The 23019-nt window shown below is 37.0% G+C and overlaps 1 protein-coding gene across 7 annotated transcripts in view; it reads right to left on the bottom strand.

Moving 5' to 3' along the window:
- Positions 1 to 23019, bottom strand: part of GREB1 (growth regulating estrogen receptor binding 1) — a 94016-nt gene that overhangs the window by 58431 nt on the left and 12566 nt on the right. For 6 of the 7 annotated variants that reach the window (XM_039386945.1, XM_039386944.1, XM_039386941.1 and 3 more), the window contains exon 2: positions 752 to 908. In XM_039386945.1, the coding sequence (XP_039242879.1) occupies positions 752 to 908 (157 nt within the window). Of the gene's footprint in view, positions 1 to 751; positions 909 to 10707; positions 10793 to 23019 lie in introns of those variants that run through there. The other variant, XM_027721981.2, reaches the window with a different exon arrangement.

Below are 23019 nucleotides of genomic sequence, written 5' to 3'. Positions count from 1 at the left end.
CAAACACCAAATTGTATCATGAGTTTGCTTATCAGATCCATCTAGTTCATTTGAGCTATACTAATTCCAAAAAAAAAGAGCAAATGAAACTCAGAAAGCAGGCTTCTCTAAACAGAGACACAAATTCAGTGAGAAATCCTATATCTGTTCAATACTAACTCGTGCAGGGTTTGTGAGACTACACATCCTAAATTTTTACCTTTGCAGCCACAGAATAAGTACAAATACTATGTCCAAAGTAATTAAAAACCATCTCAAAAGCTAAAAAATATTTCTGCTGTATTTATGCATATTGAAAATCAGTCTTAGCATGCCTGTTTTATTATAAAATCTATCATGTGTTTACTATCATTTACTGCATAAATTTCAGCAGCACATGATACATTATAGGATAACAGATTTATGTTCCAAATCTCCAAAGACTTCTCCACAAATTTAATGGAAAAATTCCTAGTACTTCAATTTCAGTGTATAGATAAATCTGAGCAAGCAAGTGGCCTAATTTTGTCAGAATAAAAGACAATGCAGTTTTTATTTTTAACCCCATTCTAATACATATATATATGTTGAATAAAAAAGAAAACAAATATAAACGTATGTTTATATACAAACGTATGTTTATATATATAAATATATATAAATATAAACGTATGTTTTTCCATATTATGATTTGAAATGTGCATGCTGAGCCTTGGGAGAGCAAACAGCAGAATTGGCTTTGAGCAGAAACAGAAATTCCATTATTTCCTACCTTCCAGTGATGACAGTTGCTGTTCAGCTTCCAAATACAACTGAGAAAAGATTGGTCTGGGAACTAAGTTGTTTGAGCGGAGAGAGGCCTCAATAGAATTATGCAACACTTCTTCAAACCTTGTTGTCTTGAGCTGACCAGCGTAAGAATTTCCCATCTTCTCAAAAAAGATAGTAAAAGAGAAAAGAAGAAAAGAAAAAAAAAATTACAATTTAAGCACTCAGAACTCAATCACTGCATGCTGATGTCAGGCTCAACATTTCTCATGAAAGAGAGACGCTTCATTGTCCACAAAGAAAGGCAAAGGAAAAGAACATTGACTGCAGCAGTCACTAAGCAGATCCTGCTGGTAAATTACAGGAAGTTATCTAAAAGTAACAGCTTTCTGCAATTCGGCAGAAAGGCAGCAAGCCTTATCACCTTGAAAATCTGGCTAGAAATCTGATTTAAGTAATTCCTTGGTTTATATAGCAATTGACTAGATGTATTTTCAGTAGTCATGAATCTATTGTTAAACAGACTTTGTTTTAAATTATTTGAACATAATAAATGTTACAGGATCTGGGCAATAGCACAGTTTTGTGTATTTATCTTTGCATGCTCCATAATGGCTGAACACTGGCTAAAGCAATTCCACATACGTTTTAGAGGTGCTGTCTCATAGATAATGTAGCATTGCTGTAACTCAGAGATTATGAAATATAACAACTTTTCCTTTTCACCCCAAGCAGTATTTTTCCCTGTAAACATGTTTTTGTGGTGTTTTGGGGTTTTTTTCTTTGTTAGAATGAGACAGTATCAATTATTTATTTGATATTGCATTTATTTATTAGCACTTTATTTTTAGTGAAACCATATCATTTATTCATTCTGTCATTGAGCAGACAGTCTATTCCAGCTCAATATCCCACATACTTAACTGCTGCCTACTTTCCACAGGGAACACAATGAACTGGTATAGCCAAAAGCCATGTCAGCTTTCTTTTCCTATTACAAAGTAGCTCTTGCCCTGGGCCCCATGTCCTTTCCCTCCTCAAGTAACTGTGAATAGAAAGCATGAAATGCTTCCTGTTTGTGGCAGTAATTCCTAAACACTGAACAGCCCCTTCTCAGCACAGGGTACTGCTTGGGAAATTAGCGTGTTGGGAAGCATCCTGCAAGAATCAGTCAAGCAGAAGGAAAACTACTGTGAAACCACATACTGCTCTTCATGGAAAAAGGGGTTTGAAAGAAACAACATAAAATGTTGTTAATTTGAATATCTTTTTATGACTTTTTAAAGCATATTTTACATATATGATCCTATTTTTGTATACTTATTTGTATCATGTTAATACTGTATAGAGAGAAGTGTTAATACTACATGATATAACACAGTGATATAATAAGTATATAATATTAATAGAAGCACAATAAGAATTATAAAACAATGCAGGCAGTATTTAAGAAGATGATTTGGATTAAAAGCAGGCATTACTGACAAAATATTCATATATATACACAAAATCAAACAGAAAGTTGCAGTGAGTAGTACTGATGTATCCAGCTGGTGAAGGGCAAATGAGAACCTGCAAAACCTGTAAGTGATGTTCAGTGCCAATACGGAAGTCAGGATGCATCTTCTCTTCCAACACAGAAAGCACCTTACAGGTCCCTTTCCACACTGATAGGAACCCTCTGGGTCCTTTTAAGTACTGCTTCCCTGTACACCAAATACAGCTGAAGACTACAAGGAAAGCCTGGCGTCAGCAGTATCCTTAACAAGTTTTATCAGAGGTTTCAGAGCCTGACCTTTTACCAAGGTCGGGCTCTGAAATGAATTATATTAAATGCTGTTTCTACACGAGCATTAAAAGTTGTTTAGTTCTAATTCTAATCCACCTTTCAACCATTACTGGACTTGTCTTTGTTACAATGAAGTTTTATATTTAATGCAACAAAGACAAATAATTATCAAAACACCCGACAGATACCCATTTAATTCTTTGCTCTTTTAAATTCTTTCCCATCTTACGAACTCATGTTTTCTCCTGTTACATTGCAGGCATCTGCAGGCTCAGGGACCCATCTCTATCAGGGACAAGCACAATGTGGTTCTGCATGACTGATCAACACGGTCTTGAGAGTCCAGACTAAAGACAAAAAAAAAATGTATGAACATGCTCTCAACATGTTAATATTTGAAGTTACATTTTCAGGAATGGAAAGAGTATTCAGCTATCATCTATTCCACACACTATTTTATATTGACTGTTTTATTTAAATACAGAGCCAAAACATGAAAATTAGGACATCTAAAAGACTTTTTGCACTTAAAAAATCTCTGATACAACACAAAGGGAATATCCAAAAGTTTGTCTGCTGTGGCAGAGGCCTGTCTTAAAAAGGGCTGGATTCTACCTGTCCTGAACATGACCTTGCAAAGCAGACTAGTCTACCTGATTTTCAAACTTATTTACTTCTTTAAATCACTTATTAAAGCATGTGAAAGATAGGGAGTTCTCAAATGCATACAGAGTGAGACAAAATACTCAGACAGCTCAAAATCATTATCAGATGAATAGACATGTGGACTGCTCTACGCAATAAAGGCTTAGTTGCTCTACCAATGACTAGCTGGATCTAATTGCAATTAATCAGAAAACACTATAATATTTCTGTTTATAAACTCTATTCCACAGACACAGTCAACTATTATTCTGTATAGTTTACTAGGAAAAGAAATAGAGATACCATTTACAGGGATTTAACATGCTTGCTCAGGATTTATAGAGCCTGCTGGTGTTCAAAACAGAAACTGTATTTAACCCCAAGGATGGCAGAAACCATCAATGTGATGTTACAAATAAACAATCGGTTAAGATTAAATTATTTGTGTAAGAGGCAGGTCCTGAAATCCTTTGCAACACAAGCATGTTTGTTTATCCACTGGGGTACTAATTTAATTCTGTGAATGGGTTGGTAAAATGAAACAAAAATATGCTTTTTGAATTTGTAAGCTCTTGTGCACTTGTGGGATCTTACAATCACAGTATAAACACAATCATAAATCCAAGAACCTATTTGGGAATATGTGATAAGTATTTCATAGCCATTTTTCATCAACAAACATACACCAATTGGAAATGAAAAACTGGCATTCCAGGAGGTTTTTTGCCAGCATCAGCCTTTGCTGTTCAGAGTCCCAATGACTCTTAGTTGCAGGAGAAATTATTTCTCCAAAGCAAGCAAGGGGGGAAGCTATTTCCTGCTAACTCTGTGATGGTTGTCATCTCCTTTTTTCTTTAAAGCTGCTCAGACTGTGGTATCTGAATTGTCAGTTGCTGACTCTGGGGCATCAGGAAGCACAGCTTTGAGTTCTATGTTCCTGCTTCAATGAACGCAGCATCCCTAGCCCAGATTTGTGTCTCTCCTGGATACCAGTGGGTGGCACAGGCTAAACTTTAAAATGCTTGTGAAATTCCAAGACATGAACATAGATGGTGACCAGATCTATTAAAAATAAAAACAAACCAAAACCACACTGACACAGAAAGGATGACCCTCAACCCCATCCACTAATAAATCAAAGGGCACCTCTCTATCACATCATCAGTTTCCATGGAGAGCATGCAGGGAAAAATACTTGCCAATATAAAGAGATTAAAAAAACGGAAAAGGCTGGACCTGGAAGAGTTGCATAAAAGCATAATAAAAAGACAAAAACCACTCTGAGCAACTTGGAAGTCTAAGAAACAATTGCAGATACAAATGAAGCAGGTCAGGCCAACGTCTTGGAAACCTAAGCTGGCAAACAGAGCTGCCAAGTCCAGACATCTGAAAATGAGTGTCGAAGTGTGTTAGTCATGAAAGGGAACATGCTTTGAACTCCAAACAAGGAACTGTCAGGATTCCTGTGAAAACAGAGATTATGTGACTAAGAAAAGTAGGGATCTTCTTAAGGGTGTCACATATAGAGTCAACTTCAAGTTCAATTGCAGTTCAGCTAGTCAGGGTTTGAAAAAAACCTGCACTATGCCACAATGAGCCTGTGTTCCAGCTGCTGTGATTTAGAAAAGGAGTTCCCTCTCAGCCACAAGGGCAATACCTACGTCAAAAGCATGACAGTGACTGGTCATGGTAACAGAGGGTGATTGTCAACAGCAGGAGGACACACAGTCCCATCACCCAGGTCTTGGAGAGAGATCTTTTGCACAGTGGAACAAAGAGGGTGACACACTACTGACTTCTTAGTTGCAGTGAGGAGCATTAGGGTTTTTGTGAAGACTGAAGATCTGGCACAGCAATTCTGGACAAATTTATCCCATACCTAGGACAGACTGGGTATCCTAAGGAACACTATGGGCTTTAAAGCATGGAAAGTAATCCAGGGCTTTCGACAACTCCCATTGGAATAGACTGATAAAGAAAGTCTGCCCTTAGCAGAAACCGAGTGAACTAAAGAGTATATGCGGGCTGTGTTAAGAAGGCTTGAAAAAATAATCAAGGTATTTAAGTGGGAAATTAGGAAGACACAGTTGATTACAAAGAAATTCAACCTTAGATACAACTTACAAATTATTACAGGAGGAAATGTTTCATATTAAGTTGCAAATTGTTTGCATTATAAAATATTAGACATTGCTACTTTAATGCATTAATCCTTCCAGCAAAACTGTATAGCAATAGATAGGTTTTCCCAGTTTGAGCAGCCAGCTTTCATACTTTTGAAATAGTTTAACAGACTAATTTCTACTGTATCATTTCTAAGAGGAAAATAGTAAGATGTTCCCAAGCTCTCCAAAAAGAATTTGTTATTGCTGTGACAAGAGACAGTTTATCACTTGTATAAAATGAGAGGTTTTGTTTGGATGCCCTTTGAACATGAGTTATATTCTTCCAGGAACATTCAAAATCCATCAATACTTGTAAAGTCTGGTAAAATCTCTAGTAATTCTTTAAAACTTGTATTAAATATATCAGTCTAATTAAGAAGAAAAATCCTAGGGTAGGGACTTGTATGTAAATGTAACTATAAGAAGAAAAATAAATTTGGAGACAGCACAAAACTGATTCTCTTCAATGGTAGTGATACATACTGCAAAATATTCCTCATGGATTCAGTTCAACCATAACACATCATCTTTTACTCTTTTATTTCCATGAAGCTATCTGTAATTATAGTGTTGTCTCTAACTTTGGATTTTGAAGAATAAATTATTTTTAATCTTATATATTAACATCTGTCATGTGTAAAAGTGATACTGTGTGGTAAATCTATTCCTACAGGTTATATAAAATTCTTGATTCAGGAGAACTATAAGACACTGATATTCACCCTCCACAAGACTCACTATACTATTATAGGTTATGTCTTTACTATTAACCTCAAAATAAGGTTACTCCATCCAAAATGCCATTTGGGAACAGTCACTGGACCACCATTACTCCTAGAGTGTGCCTGGGAACTACTGCAAAGAGTGAGCGGAAGCACCAGAGCCATGCCAAGACATTACAACAGAAAATTTTTACACAGGAATTTTTTCTGCAACTGTTTAATTTACTAATACATCTGTAGTTCATATGGGCAAAGACAAAGTCATTCTTCCAGAAAGCAACCTAGTTGCTCATGTACCACAAAATTATCACTTGTAGAAATAATTTACAAAGCTTTGTCTTAGTCAGCACAAAGCCACCTACAGGCACAGTAGATAGGTGGACTATTGCCAATTTCTCAAAAAAATATTAGTTACTGGAACTCAAATTTGTTTCCTCAAACTGTTCCGCCAGAATGACTTGGCAGTAAGAGAGAGGAAAAAAGGGGCCAGGAGACTGATGTGTATGATATAATACTGGAGTGTGGGAAACATTTCCTCATTTGAGATCACTTCCAGGCCAATGTTTTACCAAAATTATTTTCACCGGAATCTTAAAAAGGGTTCAATTTTCTTCTGTTAGCCTTACTCAGAAAGAGAACCTCTCAAGCCTCAAAAGATGCTGAGAAATGAAATTATGATCCCCTGTTGAGCTCAGCTCTATCATACCAACAAGAATAAAATCAGTAGTCACTTATAGATCTGCTGATTGAAATCCATTTCTTCTGGGAAATAATTTATTCCTCAGCAGTAAAGCTGACAGATGATTGAGGAGTCTCTGTCATTCTGTATTTCATATATGAATAAAGTTTGGCAGTTCACTAGAACCCATTTGGCCATTACATTTTAAAGACAACATAAAACCTTTAAATAAAACCACAGTTACCTTTGCCAGAAATTTTAGCTCATTCTCTGTGTTACCAGATCTTAAAACTTCTGTATCTCCCGTGGAATTATATGAGAAATGTTATCTACAGACCAGTCCAGATTAAATTTAATGGCTTCCTAATAATGCCACTTTGGAAATTACCTCATGATTAAACATAGAGACTCTGATTAAAGTTGATGACAGATCACAGAGAAATTAATCCTACCACCTTTATACAGCCAAGAACAATTCTGCTGCTATTTCCATAAAGTGAATATGCCGCAAGAAGACTACTCAGATCTCTCTACCTCTTCTCTTTCTTTTGCATTTGCTTTTAATTTTTATCTGAGGTCTGCCTTTGATTTTGAAAATCTGGCTCATTACAGACATGGATTTTCTCTTGTATTAACAGTGAGATGACTTCCTCCTCTGATTCATGTTTCCAAGCAACAGGATGTTGGAATGAGAGGTGCTGATCGAGAGATGCTGAGCTTTCAAGTGCACTGGGAAGAGTGGGAACTGGGAAGATGTCACTAAGGTTTTTGGCAACTTTAGATTCCGAGCCAAATTGGTTCTATTAATCACTGGAATCATTTCTGTCCCTCACAGTAGAAGTAGACAACTGGGAAATGTCTTTATTCTCAGGAGATTGCTGCAGAGATTCATACGGATACCACTGCAGTAAAATCGAACATAGGAAATTCCCCCCACCTACTGAAAAATTAAGCCCATTTCTTAACTGATATATATCAAAAGAGAAGAAAACAAACTTGGACAAATCAATGTTAAACCATCTCAATAAAAACACTATTAAAAAGCTTTTGCTTTCTTTTTTCCTTCAGGCAGATAAGAAATCAAATTTTTTAATCATTCTGATCATTCTTAATATGGAATTATTTCTCATCCACTTTGACCACAGTAAAGAGAACTTTATCTAAACCCAAGTATGTTCTTATTTTTTGCTGAAATTTTTCAACTGCAAACCAACAAGCATTACTTCTGAGGACAGAGTATTCTTTTTTTCAATGAAAAGGCTACAGTTTATGCAGGGAAAAGTAGTAAAAATGGCAAATGAATATTTTCAACAGAAAAAGGGAAAAGAATTTCCTGATACATCTACAAAAAAAGAAAAAACACAAAAAACTTCTCATACAAACTCAACTTTACATTGAACCAAAAAAATAAAGCTGATGAAATTCAGAGCAATCTAAGTTGTCATAAACCCATTAAAATATACAGCTATGCTGGGAGATCCAGACTAAGGCATGTTGGAAGTTTAGTGACAGGGAATCTAAGCTGAGACAGCCTACACTGCAATTTTCTGGAGAAATAGAAAACTCCAATTGCTATTGGATTCCTTTAATTATTTAAGGATGAAAGGTTGTTTTGGTTTTAAGACATAGTTTAGTCTTCCTTTATGACTACAGAAAACTTAAACTTCCTTCACCCTAGTAACTTTTATGCCTGCTCTCAAAACAGAGCTGAATTTTTCCGAGACATTCATCTAAAGTAATGTTTTGTGTTAAAGTGACACAATATTTTGGCTTATTTTAATACAGAAGAAAAAATGCCAAAGTTCAAATTGCTCATAGCAGAAAATCCTTTGCGAAAAGCCATACATGGATTACTATTAAAGTTTTAAAAAATCATAATCATAAGCAATACTGGGACTGATGCCTTACAAAAATCTGTAAAAGAATTCAAAAGAAATCTTAGTTAGATTTTTTAAAGATGTCTTAACATCTGTTATTGACCTATTTCTTAATTATAATTTTCACTGGACATCTATTTTCAGACATCATGATGACACTGATTTTCATTTAGCTGCTTTTTGTTTTAGTATGAACCTTCTTTTCATAGACATGTCATTCCTTAATATCCTGACAACTGAGCTAAGGAGCCACTTCATAAAAGTAAATGTGAGGTGGGTGATAGTCCAGTGTTGTATTAATAGTGCAGACTGAGCCTAATACAGGATTATGGCAATAAACACAGTTAGGCAGTGGCACTTCATCCTGTAAATGCTTTCATATTCTTCTCTTCAGGACAAAGTCATACTCTGATGCAGATTTCTTTGATTTTCATAAAGGATATCATAAAGTTTACAGGTATTACTAGAAGAAAATCCCTTATCAGCAGCTTCAAGCTGATATGTTTTACTATTTCTCTGGCACAGAACTCTGACCCTATGGCTGGTCAGGCAGCAATGCCTTGACTCACATTTGGCTTTTGTGTGTTGCTTTGATCAGCTCCTGGCTTTGGATGAAAGCAATTCCTTCAGAGACCACCTTCAAACTCTCTTAAATAAAAAGAATTACATACATAAAACCAATTGAGCTTGTTAAGCAGCAGGAAGAAGCCAAGTAGAGGGAGGAGAAAGGGAGGGAAGGAGGTGCCACAAATCAGTGCTAGGAAGCAATGATCAAAGTGGTGACTGGAAAATTAGTAAAAAATTATCTCTGAGTTGTACAGGTCTGGATCATTCCTTTTTCCAGTTCCATAAGTGCAAAGGCTATCTCACTATTACCTGAGACACAATTCTCTTTCCAAGAATTGTCTTAGACATCTGTTCTGTACCTTTGAGTACAGCCACTTGAGATCTTAGAGTAAAGCAGTAGGAAGTAGACTGGCAAGCCAGGAGAGAGATGATCTTGAAATGCACTTTTTCCAAAGGAAATTCTAAGAAATCAGCACTTAGAGCATATTATTCTTCCTTCTGGTTACAGGTGCTGTAACTGTTTCCGAGAATCTTTACTGAATCCAAAAGGAATCTACAAAGAGTAATGTTACATTGATTGTACAGGTTAGCTTTTGAGCCATCCTCAAAACCAGACTTTTGTTTTTCCTTCCCCCATGCCTACCCCTCCAGGCTCATTCCCGGAAGCAGTGCAGCAGGGGTCTCCCGTGTATGGCAGCTGGGATGCATGGCTTAAGGACACTTTGGAGCTGTCTCTGTCTCTCAGCAGAGGCGGAGCCAGTCTCTGTGGCAGTTCTCCAAGGATACACACAGAGTGCACAGGTTCAGAGGCTTTACTTCATTTACAGCAAATGGCCTCACTGCTTGAAAAACAGTTTCACTGATTTCTATTAGAAGAGCACACTACACTGTATCTGGATCATATTTTCCATCTAATGAACAAAGAGGGGACACAAATACAATGGGAGCAGCCTAAAATATGCCTCACCAGCTGTGAATAGCAGATACGTCCCTAGATGAATGTATCACATTACAAAACAGATCTGAACCTCAGGTTACACTCTATCAGGAGATCAACTGCACATGTATTATATGTCGAAAATACATTAAATAAGAAACATTGACAAACATAAATATACAAGCCAAAAGCATTAAACAAGTATTTTTAGTTAAAAGTACCACCACAAAATTAAAATTTAATTAAGAAACTGAACTTAGCAGTTTGAGATCTGAGCTGTCTTCTTTAAGAGTTTAAAAATTCAAGTTGTCTGCTTTTTTTTTTAGTATTTCAAAGTTTTCCTGAGGACTATCCCACACCCCAAAGACAGCAAATTACTACAATGTACAGAAAATGCAGACAAATTAACATATTTAAGACATGAATATTGTCTGCAAAATGTCTCTCAATATTTGAAGAGTAGCCAATATAAGACAGTGAGAGCATGTTATTTTAAGACAGTATTTTGTTATCTTAAAACAGTATTTAATTAAACAGTATTTTTCATCATGAAAATACGTAATAAAAAACATACTGTACCGTAAGGAAAGCATGTGCTCCTCAGTGCAGTACAGTAAATGACTCCCCAAGTTTCATATCCTGATTGCACTGCTGAACATCTTACACCTGTGTTAACTGCCAGTGATTATGTCTTTATGAAGTTTTCCTTTTTTTTTTTCATTTAGAAGAGTCTGCTGCTTGGCAAATTGTTTAGGACACTTAAGGCACCTGAGTCAGCACTGTACACAACTGAACAACTCAGTCAGGTCGCCATGACATGAATGCTCGCATGTCACAGTAGAGCACAAGAAGGTTTCAAAGCTATCTATTCTGCAACTATGGCAAAAACAAAGTAATGAGATCCTGGCAAGCTGTTCTCTAATTTGTGTGCTGGCTACACAAAATGATAAATGGTCTGACTTCATGTCTTATTAATACAGAAGTGCTGTGCTGGGTCATGGTGCTCCTGGCCATGTACACATCAATCTATCAGTCTGAAGCGTTATTAACGTCAACAGTTTTGTTGCAGGTTTTTGGAAGGACTGAAGGTGGGGTTTTTCTAAGAAATAAAGGTGTCCTTTTTGTATTATATAGATATCAAAATTACTAAAGAAAGCATAAATTGTATACTGTGGCTACTTCCTTTTGCTAACAGAAGAAAAGATTAATAGGAGAACAGAAATCAGATATGTAGCAATATTATCTTTGTGTTGGTACTATGCCTGTATCTTCTGAATAAAAGGATAGGAAATCAAAACAATATTTGAGAGATGTTCAATATAACACTGGATATACAAGGAAACAGCTGTTGTACTGTGTTTTAACAAATGCTGCATCTTTCCAGGATACATCTAGAGTACATACACAGAGAATGTTTATTTCTGTTAAAAGTATATTTATCAAACATTTCCTTAGGTCATAAATTAAATCACTTCAGAAGATGAAAGCAATTATTCTGATAATCGAATGGCAATGTTCAGATATGTGCTTGATTTTAAACTCTGTAAAGCATCACTGAAATGAGTAAAATGAAGCACTTGTCTAGGCCCTCAGTTGAATTAACGTTCTGTATAACCTTTATATGTAGGGTACACTGAACAACGAATAGACACTATTTTTGGTACAGCTTATGAAACTTTGTTTTCACTCTTCACTCTCAGGATATGGTTTCATGACTGGCTCAAGCTACTCTCAACTCAAGTTACTGCTGAAAAGGAATGTCTCACACTGTTGATATATATCCCCCCTCTGTTGTTCAGTGGCATTAATATGACATGATTGAAATCTAGCAATTTTTGCAGGGTCATGCCTGGCTAAATCAGATCCCTCATCTAGCTATGCATAAATGCCATTAATATATGCAAAATAGAAGTACCAGAAACACATGGCTGGGGAAAGTGGTGAAAGCAGTATCTTTTCTATAAAAATGTTTTAAATAACACTTTTAAATTTTAAAAATGAACTTTCTGATTCTTCTGTTACACAAAGGGCAAAAATTGAATTTTAAAGCCCATTGAAGAATCACTTGGAGATTTCAGTGATTTAGTATTTCCACTGAAAGCAGTTTTCATATTAATGGAAAGTTTTCATTGTTTATTTGGCAATTTATTTTTTTTAAATATTCTCTATATATACTCAATGTTTAAGAGCCATTTGGATAATGCCCTTAACAACATGCTTTAACCTTCCTTCAGCTCTGAAGTGGTCACGCAGTTGGGACTGGATGGGGGTCCCTTTCAACCAAAATGCTCTAGTGTAGTCTAGATGACTCTATTCTTAAATTTTAGATGAAAACACTGTATGAAAGAATGTGAAAAAGGAACTGTACAGAAAGTAGTAAATAATTACTTAGGAGGGTGACTGTTATGTTTTTCTGTTACTATGGAACTGCACTAGAAGTTTTATGAATGTTCTATACCGTACACCAAATACATGATGGGGACTCAGTCATGGCATTTTCAAGTAGGGTACAAAATCATTCAGCTAGGAAATGCAGGAATCACTGTCTGGTTTCCTATCAGCACTGTGCAGTTGTATTCCTTACACATATTAACCTGACCAGATGGCACTTAAAAGATTATACTGACAGCCAAAGTTTAGAGAAATCCACAAGAAAACCAAATACTGCAAGAAGTACATACGCATATATGTATGTGTAAAAGCATGTGTGTAAAAGCACATGATTTTTGAAAGAGTCACTTTTAATAATTTACCGGGTCAACAATAACATAAGCCAGAAAATTCACATTTTAAAGAACTATAATTTGATTGATGTCAGCCTAACATACTTGCACCATAACTGTAGTGCATCCATGAGCAAAATTTCACCAGGATGCTGCCCAGGATGTTGTCTAGAACAAAGTCCAGGATACTGCAGTGCCTGTCTCTGACTCTGCTTTGTGGCTGGAAACACTACATCTATCTTAAAGAATATTAGCATAGGGTAGGTGTTAAAGAAGACCTTGTTAACCTGATATTCAGTAATGGAATGCAGAAAGTAAAAGAGGCCTGTCTGCTTTGGATATAGGCATGGAGCAAAAGTTTCAGAGGAGGAGAAAGGGCAAGAGAGCACAAAGGGGCCTATTGTGTTTGATTAGTAGCCAGAGCAAGAATGCCAGGAATGGGCAATGAGCATGGAGGTTATGTATAAGAGATCTTGTATACAGAAGCAGTGGGAGTCGGTCAGTATGCAGCTGCTGATACAACATACATTAGAAAAGAGGGGCTCTGCCTGATGAAATGAGCTGCTGAATCTGCGTTAAATGAGTGAGTAATGCAATTGACAGAACAGTTGTTAGAGGAAAGCTGATCATGTAGTTATTCCAACAAAAGGTATGTAAAATACATACCTTATACCCTAGACTTTAAAGAAAAGAATCTTGTGTTTTATAGGTCTTTGTAAGGCATGTTTTCCAAACTTTGAGAACACTGGAATAGAAGTGAAACATGGGATATAACCTGAGTTTATAACCTCAGGGTAACAAGATTTTCAGAAGTCCAAAGCACAGACTAAGACACAAGCACAAAAAATCATAAAAATAATCATAAAAATAATTTACCAGGACATGCATTATAAGGTAGAATGAGGAAAGAGCTGGTCCACTATGCAATCACCAGGGAAAATTAAGAGATAATTGTAAAGTTTAATGCTCCTTTTTTTCCCAAGAACATGAGAAAAGGGTACTTATGATCAAATGACTGATTTGTCCAGCAGCTTCAGTGGGTGAAAGTGGAAACCGTTACTTGACAAAACTTAGCTTCCAGTTTGCTTCTAGCTCCATATCCCCTGATCACCTACACTGTGTACACATTAGTTTACATCCAGGCACTGTGCTCTCAGCTTTAGTTCTGTGAGTAGTTGCATATGGCACTCCTTTCTCTAGGCAGCATGGACAAGGTTGTGCGAAGTTTGCTCCCATTACAGTTCCCTACACAGTTCTCCAACAGCTTCCCACAAGGTCTGGTGCCCTCACCCACCTGTTCTCGCTCCATGCTCCCAGGCATGCAGCACATGCCATGCCATGAGGCCATGAACTAGCTGGCTGTGAAACATATACTTCACGGTATGGTCATCTGAACACACATGTACATAACCTGTGCCTCAGAGGCACAAAAGTCAAATGAAGAGCGCTGCAGACACAGCCCATCAGTTCTGCAGGACGCCACCCTGAGCAGAGTGGGTACGAGCCACTGCACAGCGTGGCCCCTGGGCCGTATCTCCCAGTGTGGGGCAAAGAAGTTGAGTTCTCCTGGGGTAGCAAGAGCTGATCAGAGCTATCAGGATTTTGGTTTGGGATGTTCTGTGTAAATTCTTCTAAGGCCTTTGCCTGCATTTTTTCTTTTTCTTTTGTGTTTTTTTTTTTTTTTTATTCCCTGTAACCTCAATGTCTTTTCACTGTTTGACTGTAAATTGGAGATAATATCACTTCTGTAAGGTGCAGAGAACAGTTACACTCAAGATTGCGAGCCATTCTGATCACACTGCCAGAAAAAACCTCAGGAGACTACTCTTCAGTTTTTGTAGATATTAAAGAAATGAGAGTTTTAAAAAACACATTGAGAATTGCAGAACAATGTGCAGACATCTGCTGTGAAGTACTAACAAATGTGAAGGAAACTGAGGAAGCGAGTGTAGCGAACTGCTATTTATAAAGTAACAGGATAGCTGGAACAGGATTATCTTTCATACAAAGGTGTGTTAAAGGCACAAGAGAACCTTTTAAAATACTGCTTTGTATTTAAAATCATACAAGTACTTTGGTTCTTCATATCACTGAATTTAAAAGGGTCTTAAACATACTATATATGTTTTTTTAAATCTCTGAGAAAAAAAAATCTTATTAAGGAGTAAAATAAAAGGTCAATTTAGTTTTATAAATCAAACAAATGTTTCAATAATGAATCAGGGGGAAAAAAAAGGGAAGGAAATACACATTTGCCAAAATGTAGAGAAACCAATAAATTGCTATCTCTTCCTAATTCCTCCTTAAACACCAACTGCACAGACCCTTGAGACTGAAAATTTAAATAGGGTCATGCTGACCTTAAAACAAGGAATGGACTTAATTACTGCAACAGACAACGATGAATCATTCCTAAGCAAACCTCCCATCCCTTTTCAATAGAATGCATTATTAATCAGACACATCGTTTTACAACTGGTACAACCAGTCGTCAGAAAAATCCTTCATTTTCTCAAAACACAACAGGAGTATTTCAGAATGTCACAACTCTTTCTTCATCACTCTTAAAAGTCACTGAAACTGCTGCTGCTTTCATGTCTCGCCCACATTTAATTTTTATTCACAGTGGGTGCTGTACAAAAAGCACCCACTACTTGTTCAGTCATGCTGTACCTGTGTAAAAAGATCATTTTTTAAAAACTTAAAAGCTACAGCCTGACTGATACTTCTGTAGCTATTAACAACTCTAACTGTTCAAAACACTTCCTTAGGAGTGTTCCTTCATCTCTAGTAATTGTCGCATCGGCAAAAAAGCCTCTGAACCTCCAGGCTGAGTAACATCCATTTGAGTGCTTAGAAAAACAGCTCTTAAGAACTCTCAACTTTCTCCGCTCCCATTGTGAAAGACCTCGTATGCCAACCCATGTGATGGAGGACGTTGTACAGTACATCGGGTCAGGAGACAAGATGTGACACCATCTCATACCTGGGGAACAGGCACATTACATTTTGTTGTGACTGTGAACTGAAACTAATTGAATAAATCTTGTACTCAGTGTGTGTGATTTGATATGCTTGTATTAACCCACTGCCTACCTCCAACTACTGAGACAGCGATGGTGCTTTTCCACTGCAGACTATTAAAGATACTCGTACCATTTCCACTCATAGCCATGTCTTGCACTATTTCCCAATCTGCCATTTACGTGCTTCAAATCCCCATATATGCTTTGGAAGGAATCATGTCCATGTGTCCCAATGGATGGCTTTTTTTCCCATTCAGTGAATCAGAGAGGAACACATATCTTTGTTTGCAAGAGAAACAAATATACCACAGTGCAATTACACACACAACTGTTGTACTGCAGTACAATTTTCCATCAGAATCTCTTACCTCCAGTGACAATTCAACATCACATCAAACTTTCTGTAAGTGTTACAGTGATTTAAGAACAGGCTCTCCCCTATAATGCATTTAGTTAGGTACACAGATAGCATCTCATTCCTTTGGTTTGCCAAGCTGCTTCATAGCTTCATGGCTCTCAGTCACATGGCTGCACTAGCAAACAGAAGAGATCCTGAAAATTTTTATGCTAAAAATCACTGGCATCCAAAAATATTAACAGTATTGGAACCATGTAATGCTGAAACAACACAAAACACTGTGTCAAAAGATTAGCAACTCAAATATCCATGCAAGTGTCACATGCTTTGGGTGTTTGTTATGCCAGAGGTATAGACGCTCTCAGTGTGACTCCAACCAAAGCCAACATAGGTCTCATTCAATCTATTAGGTCAAGTGTAGGCCATGTAACCACAGCTATACTACAGTGTTCCAAGTCTGTTCCTCTGTTATGGGTTGTACAGGTCCTGTTGAACTGAGAGTCAATACCGAACTACTTAATCGGTACTACACTGATAGCCAGCGTTGCAGCCTCCATATTAATTTCTCATTAATTTCTCATCATCCATGTATCCCAGCCCTACCTTACCATGCATAACAGAGCATTACTGGTGGAATAAAAATTAATTGGCCAGTAATCCAAAGGTGCTGCCATAATAAGGTCACAGTAGGTTTTAGGTACCCAAGTAGACAGGCAGGATAACAACAGAGTCCTTTAAATACTACTTCTTTGAAAATCACCCAGAAGCTCTATTAAAAATATCATTATCAACAATTAAGAAATAAATCTTTGTTTTATCCAAGGAAAGTTGAGTAAGCAGCAACACCTGCTTTCATTTGCATCTGGAAGGCTATGGAACAACTTCCAACATAAGAAACACAATATGAATTGGAAAATACAAATGCTGACTCCCTCTATATCCATGATCTGTTGGGCTGCTTGTGAACAATCCTAATGCTTCTGCCTTTGTAAATGCACAGCAGAATAGCACTTACCAGAATTGAGACCTGTTTGACATTCTATCCTGCTCTGGTTTGAAATCATACTGCGTGTTCTGCAACACATACACTAAAAGTATTAGTAGAAAAGGCAAACCAGAGCAATAGATCTATTAAAGAAAGCTATACAAATTGCAAGCAGTAATTTTTTTTAACCATAAAAATCTTAAGACAGCACAATGGCAATTATACACTACATGATGACAATCACATTCTCTCTCACACATATACATATGTGTTATATAGTCCTAATGTCTATAGTGTTCATATTTGTAATTATAGGAAAAATGTCTTTGCTGAAAGGGTTGTCAAGCATTGGAACAGGCTGTCCAGGGAACAGGGGTCACCATCCCTGGACGTATTTAAAAGACATGTAGATGTGGCACTTAGGGACATGGTTCTGTGTTGGACTTGGCAGTGCTGGGTTAACAGCTGGACCCAATGTCCTTTAAGGTCTTTTCCAACCTAAATGATTCTGTGATTCTATAATCTGTTTATACTGGAGTGCACTGTGTGCACTTTGGGTCCACTGTGTCAAAAAGGTAGTTAAACTTGAAAAGGTCCAAAGAAAGACAAGGAGACCAAAAGGATTAAGAAGATTCAGGACTATCTATTTAGCTGGGATTCTTCAGAATAGAAAAGAGGTTACTTAAGAGGCATACACTGTAAGTCTACAAAATCGTAACTAGCACATCAAGGGTGCATAATTTCAATTGGCTGATAGTGTCTCATATTTTTCAAAAATGCTGGGCATTGCCCTCACATTTGAGTACTACCCATTGTACATTGTCCCTGCAGCAGAGAACAGGCTCTCATGATTGAGAAAGAACAGAGTTCATGTGACTGGACGAAAGAATGGAACAGCATTCTAAACAGACAGCATGAATAGTACAAAATGGTATGTCTGAAACACCATAACTGGACATACTGCACCAATTGACATGTTAGGAACAAGCTTTTATGTAACAGCATAATTCTTGCCTTTAAGGCTCACTTTTTCTTGCCTTTAGGGGGTGGCTCTTACACAACTGCCAGCATCCGTTTTCCCTGTAATTATGCATCCAGTGTATTTTAAACACACATGCCAGTTGTCCAATAGCAGCAAACATTTAATATAAAAGACAGGTTTTTTCCCTAGACATTTGATGAAGGCTCTTTCAGAAAAATATCTTATCTTATGTATAATGTGAAAGCATGAGGAAGATGCATTCAGAAATGTTAACCCAAGATCAGCAGGAAACATTTAAACTTCTAATACAAACTTTGAAAGCCACAATTGTCTTTGATTCCGAGAAGGTCACTTCACCTGCCCACCACATGGCACCTGACTCATGACTTTGTCCCATATCTTAATCCCATGTGGATTAAGATTATCCTTATTTTTTATAACATATCCTCATAATTAATGTTATTATCTCAAGTTTTGTTTTCTGAACTTATATATGGTTTCTCACCATAAAATCCAGACAATTCTACTTGCTGAAAATACAGTGAAAATTTCCTTGGAAATGCCTTGGATCTCAGAGTACTACCTAATTTGTAAAGTTACCACTACACCTTCAGGAAACAGCACCATGTTACAAGTTTTGAAGAATAAAGAAAAACATTCTATTAAAGGTATCCAAACAATAGCCCTATGACAGAATATGAGATGAACTATAAATGAAGAAATATCAAGAATTTATCCTATGTAGGGAAACATCTCCATAAGTATTGAGGAATAAATATAACTGTTGCTTGTCTACAAACTGTCTTAGACTCAGGAACATCATCTCTAGCTAAAGAAGAGTATGAGTCAAGCCCACGAGAAGCCCAGGTCGCTTTCTGCTAGAAATATTACTTTTCTTCACATTTCTTTTTCTCTTTTATCTCCTGCGTCAAAAACTGTGAAGAAAAGGCAGGAATAACTATTCCATACAATTGCAAACCCTACGTCTACTAGAATTCCGTTATTGAAGTCCTTCCATTTCTTCTAACACTCTGATGACTTCTTTCAGTGCTTGACATTATGGACTTGGAAACTGTATGTTATTATCTTTGACTCATCATCTTCTGCACTCAATTACCAGTCTATGTACTATATGAATAGCATCACCCCATTAAGGTGGTGTCCTTTACCAATGTAGAGCTTTATAGAACTGTTTCTGATTGAAGAGGTTTTTATTTTATAAGCAATTTTGAAGCTTTGCTTCCTTCAAATAAATTCTGCTTATCACCTTCTTAATTTTTTCAGGCAACGATTAAGAAGCTCTTTTTAAGCAATAACTATATCCCAGTGATGGATAAAAATAAATCAGGTGGATAGGTACTACCTGTGCATGCACACCTATCCACACCTACACACATACAGAGTCTTATGTGTTCTTAGGCTGAGGCTCAGTTATCAGTGCATAATATGACACTTGCCTATACTTAGTTTCCTTCATCAATTGAGATTCATCAGTCTACTTGCATGACCTCACAAGAATTTTGCACAAAATATGTCCATTACATAGGGTTATAATTGTATAACTATATAGTTATTGCTATTAGTAATTTTTTCTCTATATGTCACATTCAACAGTCCTTAGTGGCAGACTCCATGGAAATTAGTTTACTGGAAGGCCCATACAGATGAAGTTCCTGCCATTAGCACTACTCAACAAGGCAGGCACTCCCATTCATGTGAGGTTGCAGCTTCTCAGTAACCCCACCCATTTATCAGCTACATCCAAACAGAGAATGTTGCTCCTTTGCCATGTCTATATTGCTAAATAAAACCAGGTCATTGATTGTTCTGTGGCACAACCATGCTCATTTTCTTGGATACATATAGTGCCTTACGACTTCGTGGACATACTAAGTGTGGGTTGAGTCAGAATTTTTAATCAATGCCTGTGCTGTCTTGCAAGTCATCAGAGTGATGCTTTCACAGCATGAAACTGAACGGCTGCAAAAATGTTTTAGTGAGAAAAAGACTGCTGGGAGTATGTGAGGTCCATGCACTCTGAAAGAGTCCTTGGTGTATGCCATTCCCAGCCCTGGCACTGCCTGGAAGACTATTGACTGCGACAGGCCGAAACTCTGCCAGGATCCACTCTAACTGGAAGTTCCAGTGCTCGGGCTCAGCACAAACTGTTTTACTTAGCTTTGCAGGCTCTGCTTTAAAGTCCATGTGCACCCTGGTCACAGTTTTCCCTTCTTTGTCCTACTATCTCTGACTTCTTTTCTATTCACTGTCTTTTTAAAACTTTTTACTCTCGGTGCCCTCCCCAAAAATGATATACACACTCCAGTTCCACCTGCTTCTCCTTTCCAAGAACTGGAATGTTCAGCAATGAGCCAACTAATACTGACACCGTTAGACTTTACAATTATGTTATGAAAGATGAAGAAGTTGCATTTTGAGACTGTTGCAAACCCAGAGGCACTAGAGGTTGTATTGCAGAGGCACTAGAGGTTGTTTCACGGATATATGCAACACATACATCCATGCAACCATGAGAAGAGACACAATTTTTTTTACCTTGTAACTGCATAGATTAAGTAAATACATGAGAAAGTTGAATATCTGATTCATTATATTAGTAAAGTTTCTACATCAGCCCTAATTTTCTGTGAGTAGATTGTCCAAACTGTGATTTAAGCCTTGTCTTTGCTCCCTGCCTTTGGTTACACACAACATCACTGAGGGTGACACGCTGCTCAGGCCACGCAGCAGCAATTTCTTTAGGCTTTTCCCATTCTCCTCACAAACAGGTTCACATTTTTGTGAATCATCATTCTCAAAATGTGTGTATCTTTATTAGTTTGCATATTTTAAATTGCTTTTACTTCCTCTCTGTTACTCTGTCCTTTCACTGTGCAGTATCAATGAGCACTGACTGCACAATTTTTGCTCTCCGTTTTTTGAGGCAAGTCAGACTCAAGTCAGACATGAGATTCAGCACAAGTAAAAAAGAAGAGCTAAGCAGTAGCAAGCCTTAATTTAAAAAAACAGAAATTAAAGATAAGAACCTCTTTTTTGTAGGGGAGCTGATAGAGTTTGCTTCAAAATGTCATCCGAACTTAGGCTGTAACTTCTCTGAACATTAAACTGGTACTACCCAGCAGCATTTACTTTTCATTTGTTTTCACATTACTCAAATTCCTGTGCACTCTCCCATGGTATGTAACATGTTTTCCATATAGTTCTTTCTGACAAATTTGTGACAGAATTTAAAGATGTCAGTAATCCACACATCTCTAGCTAGCCACAATCAAAACTATTCTGAAAGGCTGTCAGATTAAAAACTTGCTAAACACCATAGGAGACCACTTTTTCAGAAATTATTGTAAAATTCAAGTTTAACTATTTAATCTAATTGCACCATATCATATACACTCCGTTTTTATATGTGACATAGTTCAGAAGTGAGATTTAAGCCATCTTTTATGATGAAAACAAGCATATGTGTAAGACAAAGTACTATGGAAAAGCACAGAAAGTAAAAAAAAAAAAAAACCAAAACAAAACCAACAGAAAAAATAATAAAAGCAAGCCATTTGTTCATTTTAGTTCTGTTACATGATAATTCTAGTGGTTACCCTAGCTCTTTTATGAGGAAAAACAGTGAATCATAGAATGGTTTGGGTTGGAAGTGACCTTTAAAGGTCGTCTAGTCCAACCTCCATGCAATGAGCAGGGATATTTTCAGCTAGGTCAGGTCACTCAGAGCCCCATCCAACCTGACCTTGAATGTTTTTGGGTATGGGGCATCCACCAGCTCTCTGGGCAACCTGTGCCAGTGTTTCACCACTTTCATCATTAAAAAAATACCTTTCTTATATCTAATCTCCATCTAATCTCTTTTACTCCTTGTCCTATAGCAACAGGCCCTGCTAAAGGGCCAATTCCTCATGCACTGAGTGGACCATCCATCAAATCCATATCTCTCCAATTAACAGAGAAGGATGTTCTTCAGTCATTGAAAATACTCTCCTGTGAAAAGCTAGGGACAGAGATGTTGGCAAAATCAGGATGACAAGAAAAAACACAGGTGTAGTAAGAAAAAGAGTAAAATACCATAGAAGATACAATACTTCGTTCTCCGTTTTTTTCTAGAAGTAGCACTATATTATGTATTATAAAATATATTAACTATGGAATACATAAGCTGCAGTATTGGTGTTCAAGATCCATACTCTGAAAGTGAAAAACATTTGCTTTGGACTCTCAGCATAGCAATGAAAGTGAATACAACCATGTAGCCTCTCTGTGGTCACTCAGGCATGCTAGCAAATCCGTAGCTCTTCATCCTCTTTACTAGATGAGGATATAGGAAGGTAAGTAATGAGGAGTCATCTGGCAGCCCGAAATGCCAGTTTTCAAGTGCAATATCCTTACAAATAAATAAAAATTATCCCAACACATAGGTTACTTGTTATAAACTTTAGTGTATCAACAGTGATATGATTATATATGTCCTCCTAGTCAAAGTTAACTCATATGTTGTGGTGGGTTGACCCTGGGCTGGATGCCAGGTACTCATCAAAGCCATTCTCTCACTCCCTTCTGCAACTGGACAGAGGAGAGAAAAGATAATGAAGGGTTCATGAGTTTTCATATGTTCATATTAAAATTTTCTCTTCAGTCCTAAATTACAGTAAAATGAAATATGGTAGAGAAACACAGGTTCCTTAAACAGTTTAATTCCAGACTTTCAAAACCACACTGAACTTACATCTTTAGCTATATTTAAAGATGTCACATAATTACATGCCGACAAATCCCAGCTCCAATTTCCT

This window comes from Pipra filicauda, unplaced genomic scaffold (assembly GCF_003945595.2).
Source record: "Pipra filicauda isolate LSUMZ 115617 unplaced genomic scaffold, ASM394559v2 scaffold518_size375886_pilon, whole genome shotgun sequence".
Taxonomy (NCBI): domain Eukaryota; kingdom Metazoa; phylum Chordata; class Aves; order Passeriformes; family Pipridae; genus Pipra; species Pipra filicauda.
Note: the sequence above shows the minus strand (reverse complement) of the source record. Positions and strands in the feature narration are given on the sequence as shown.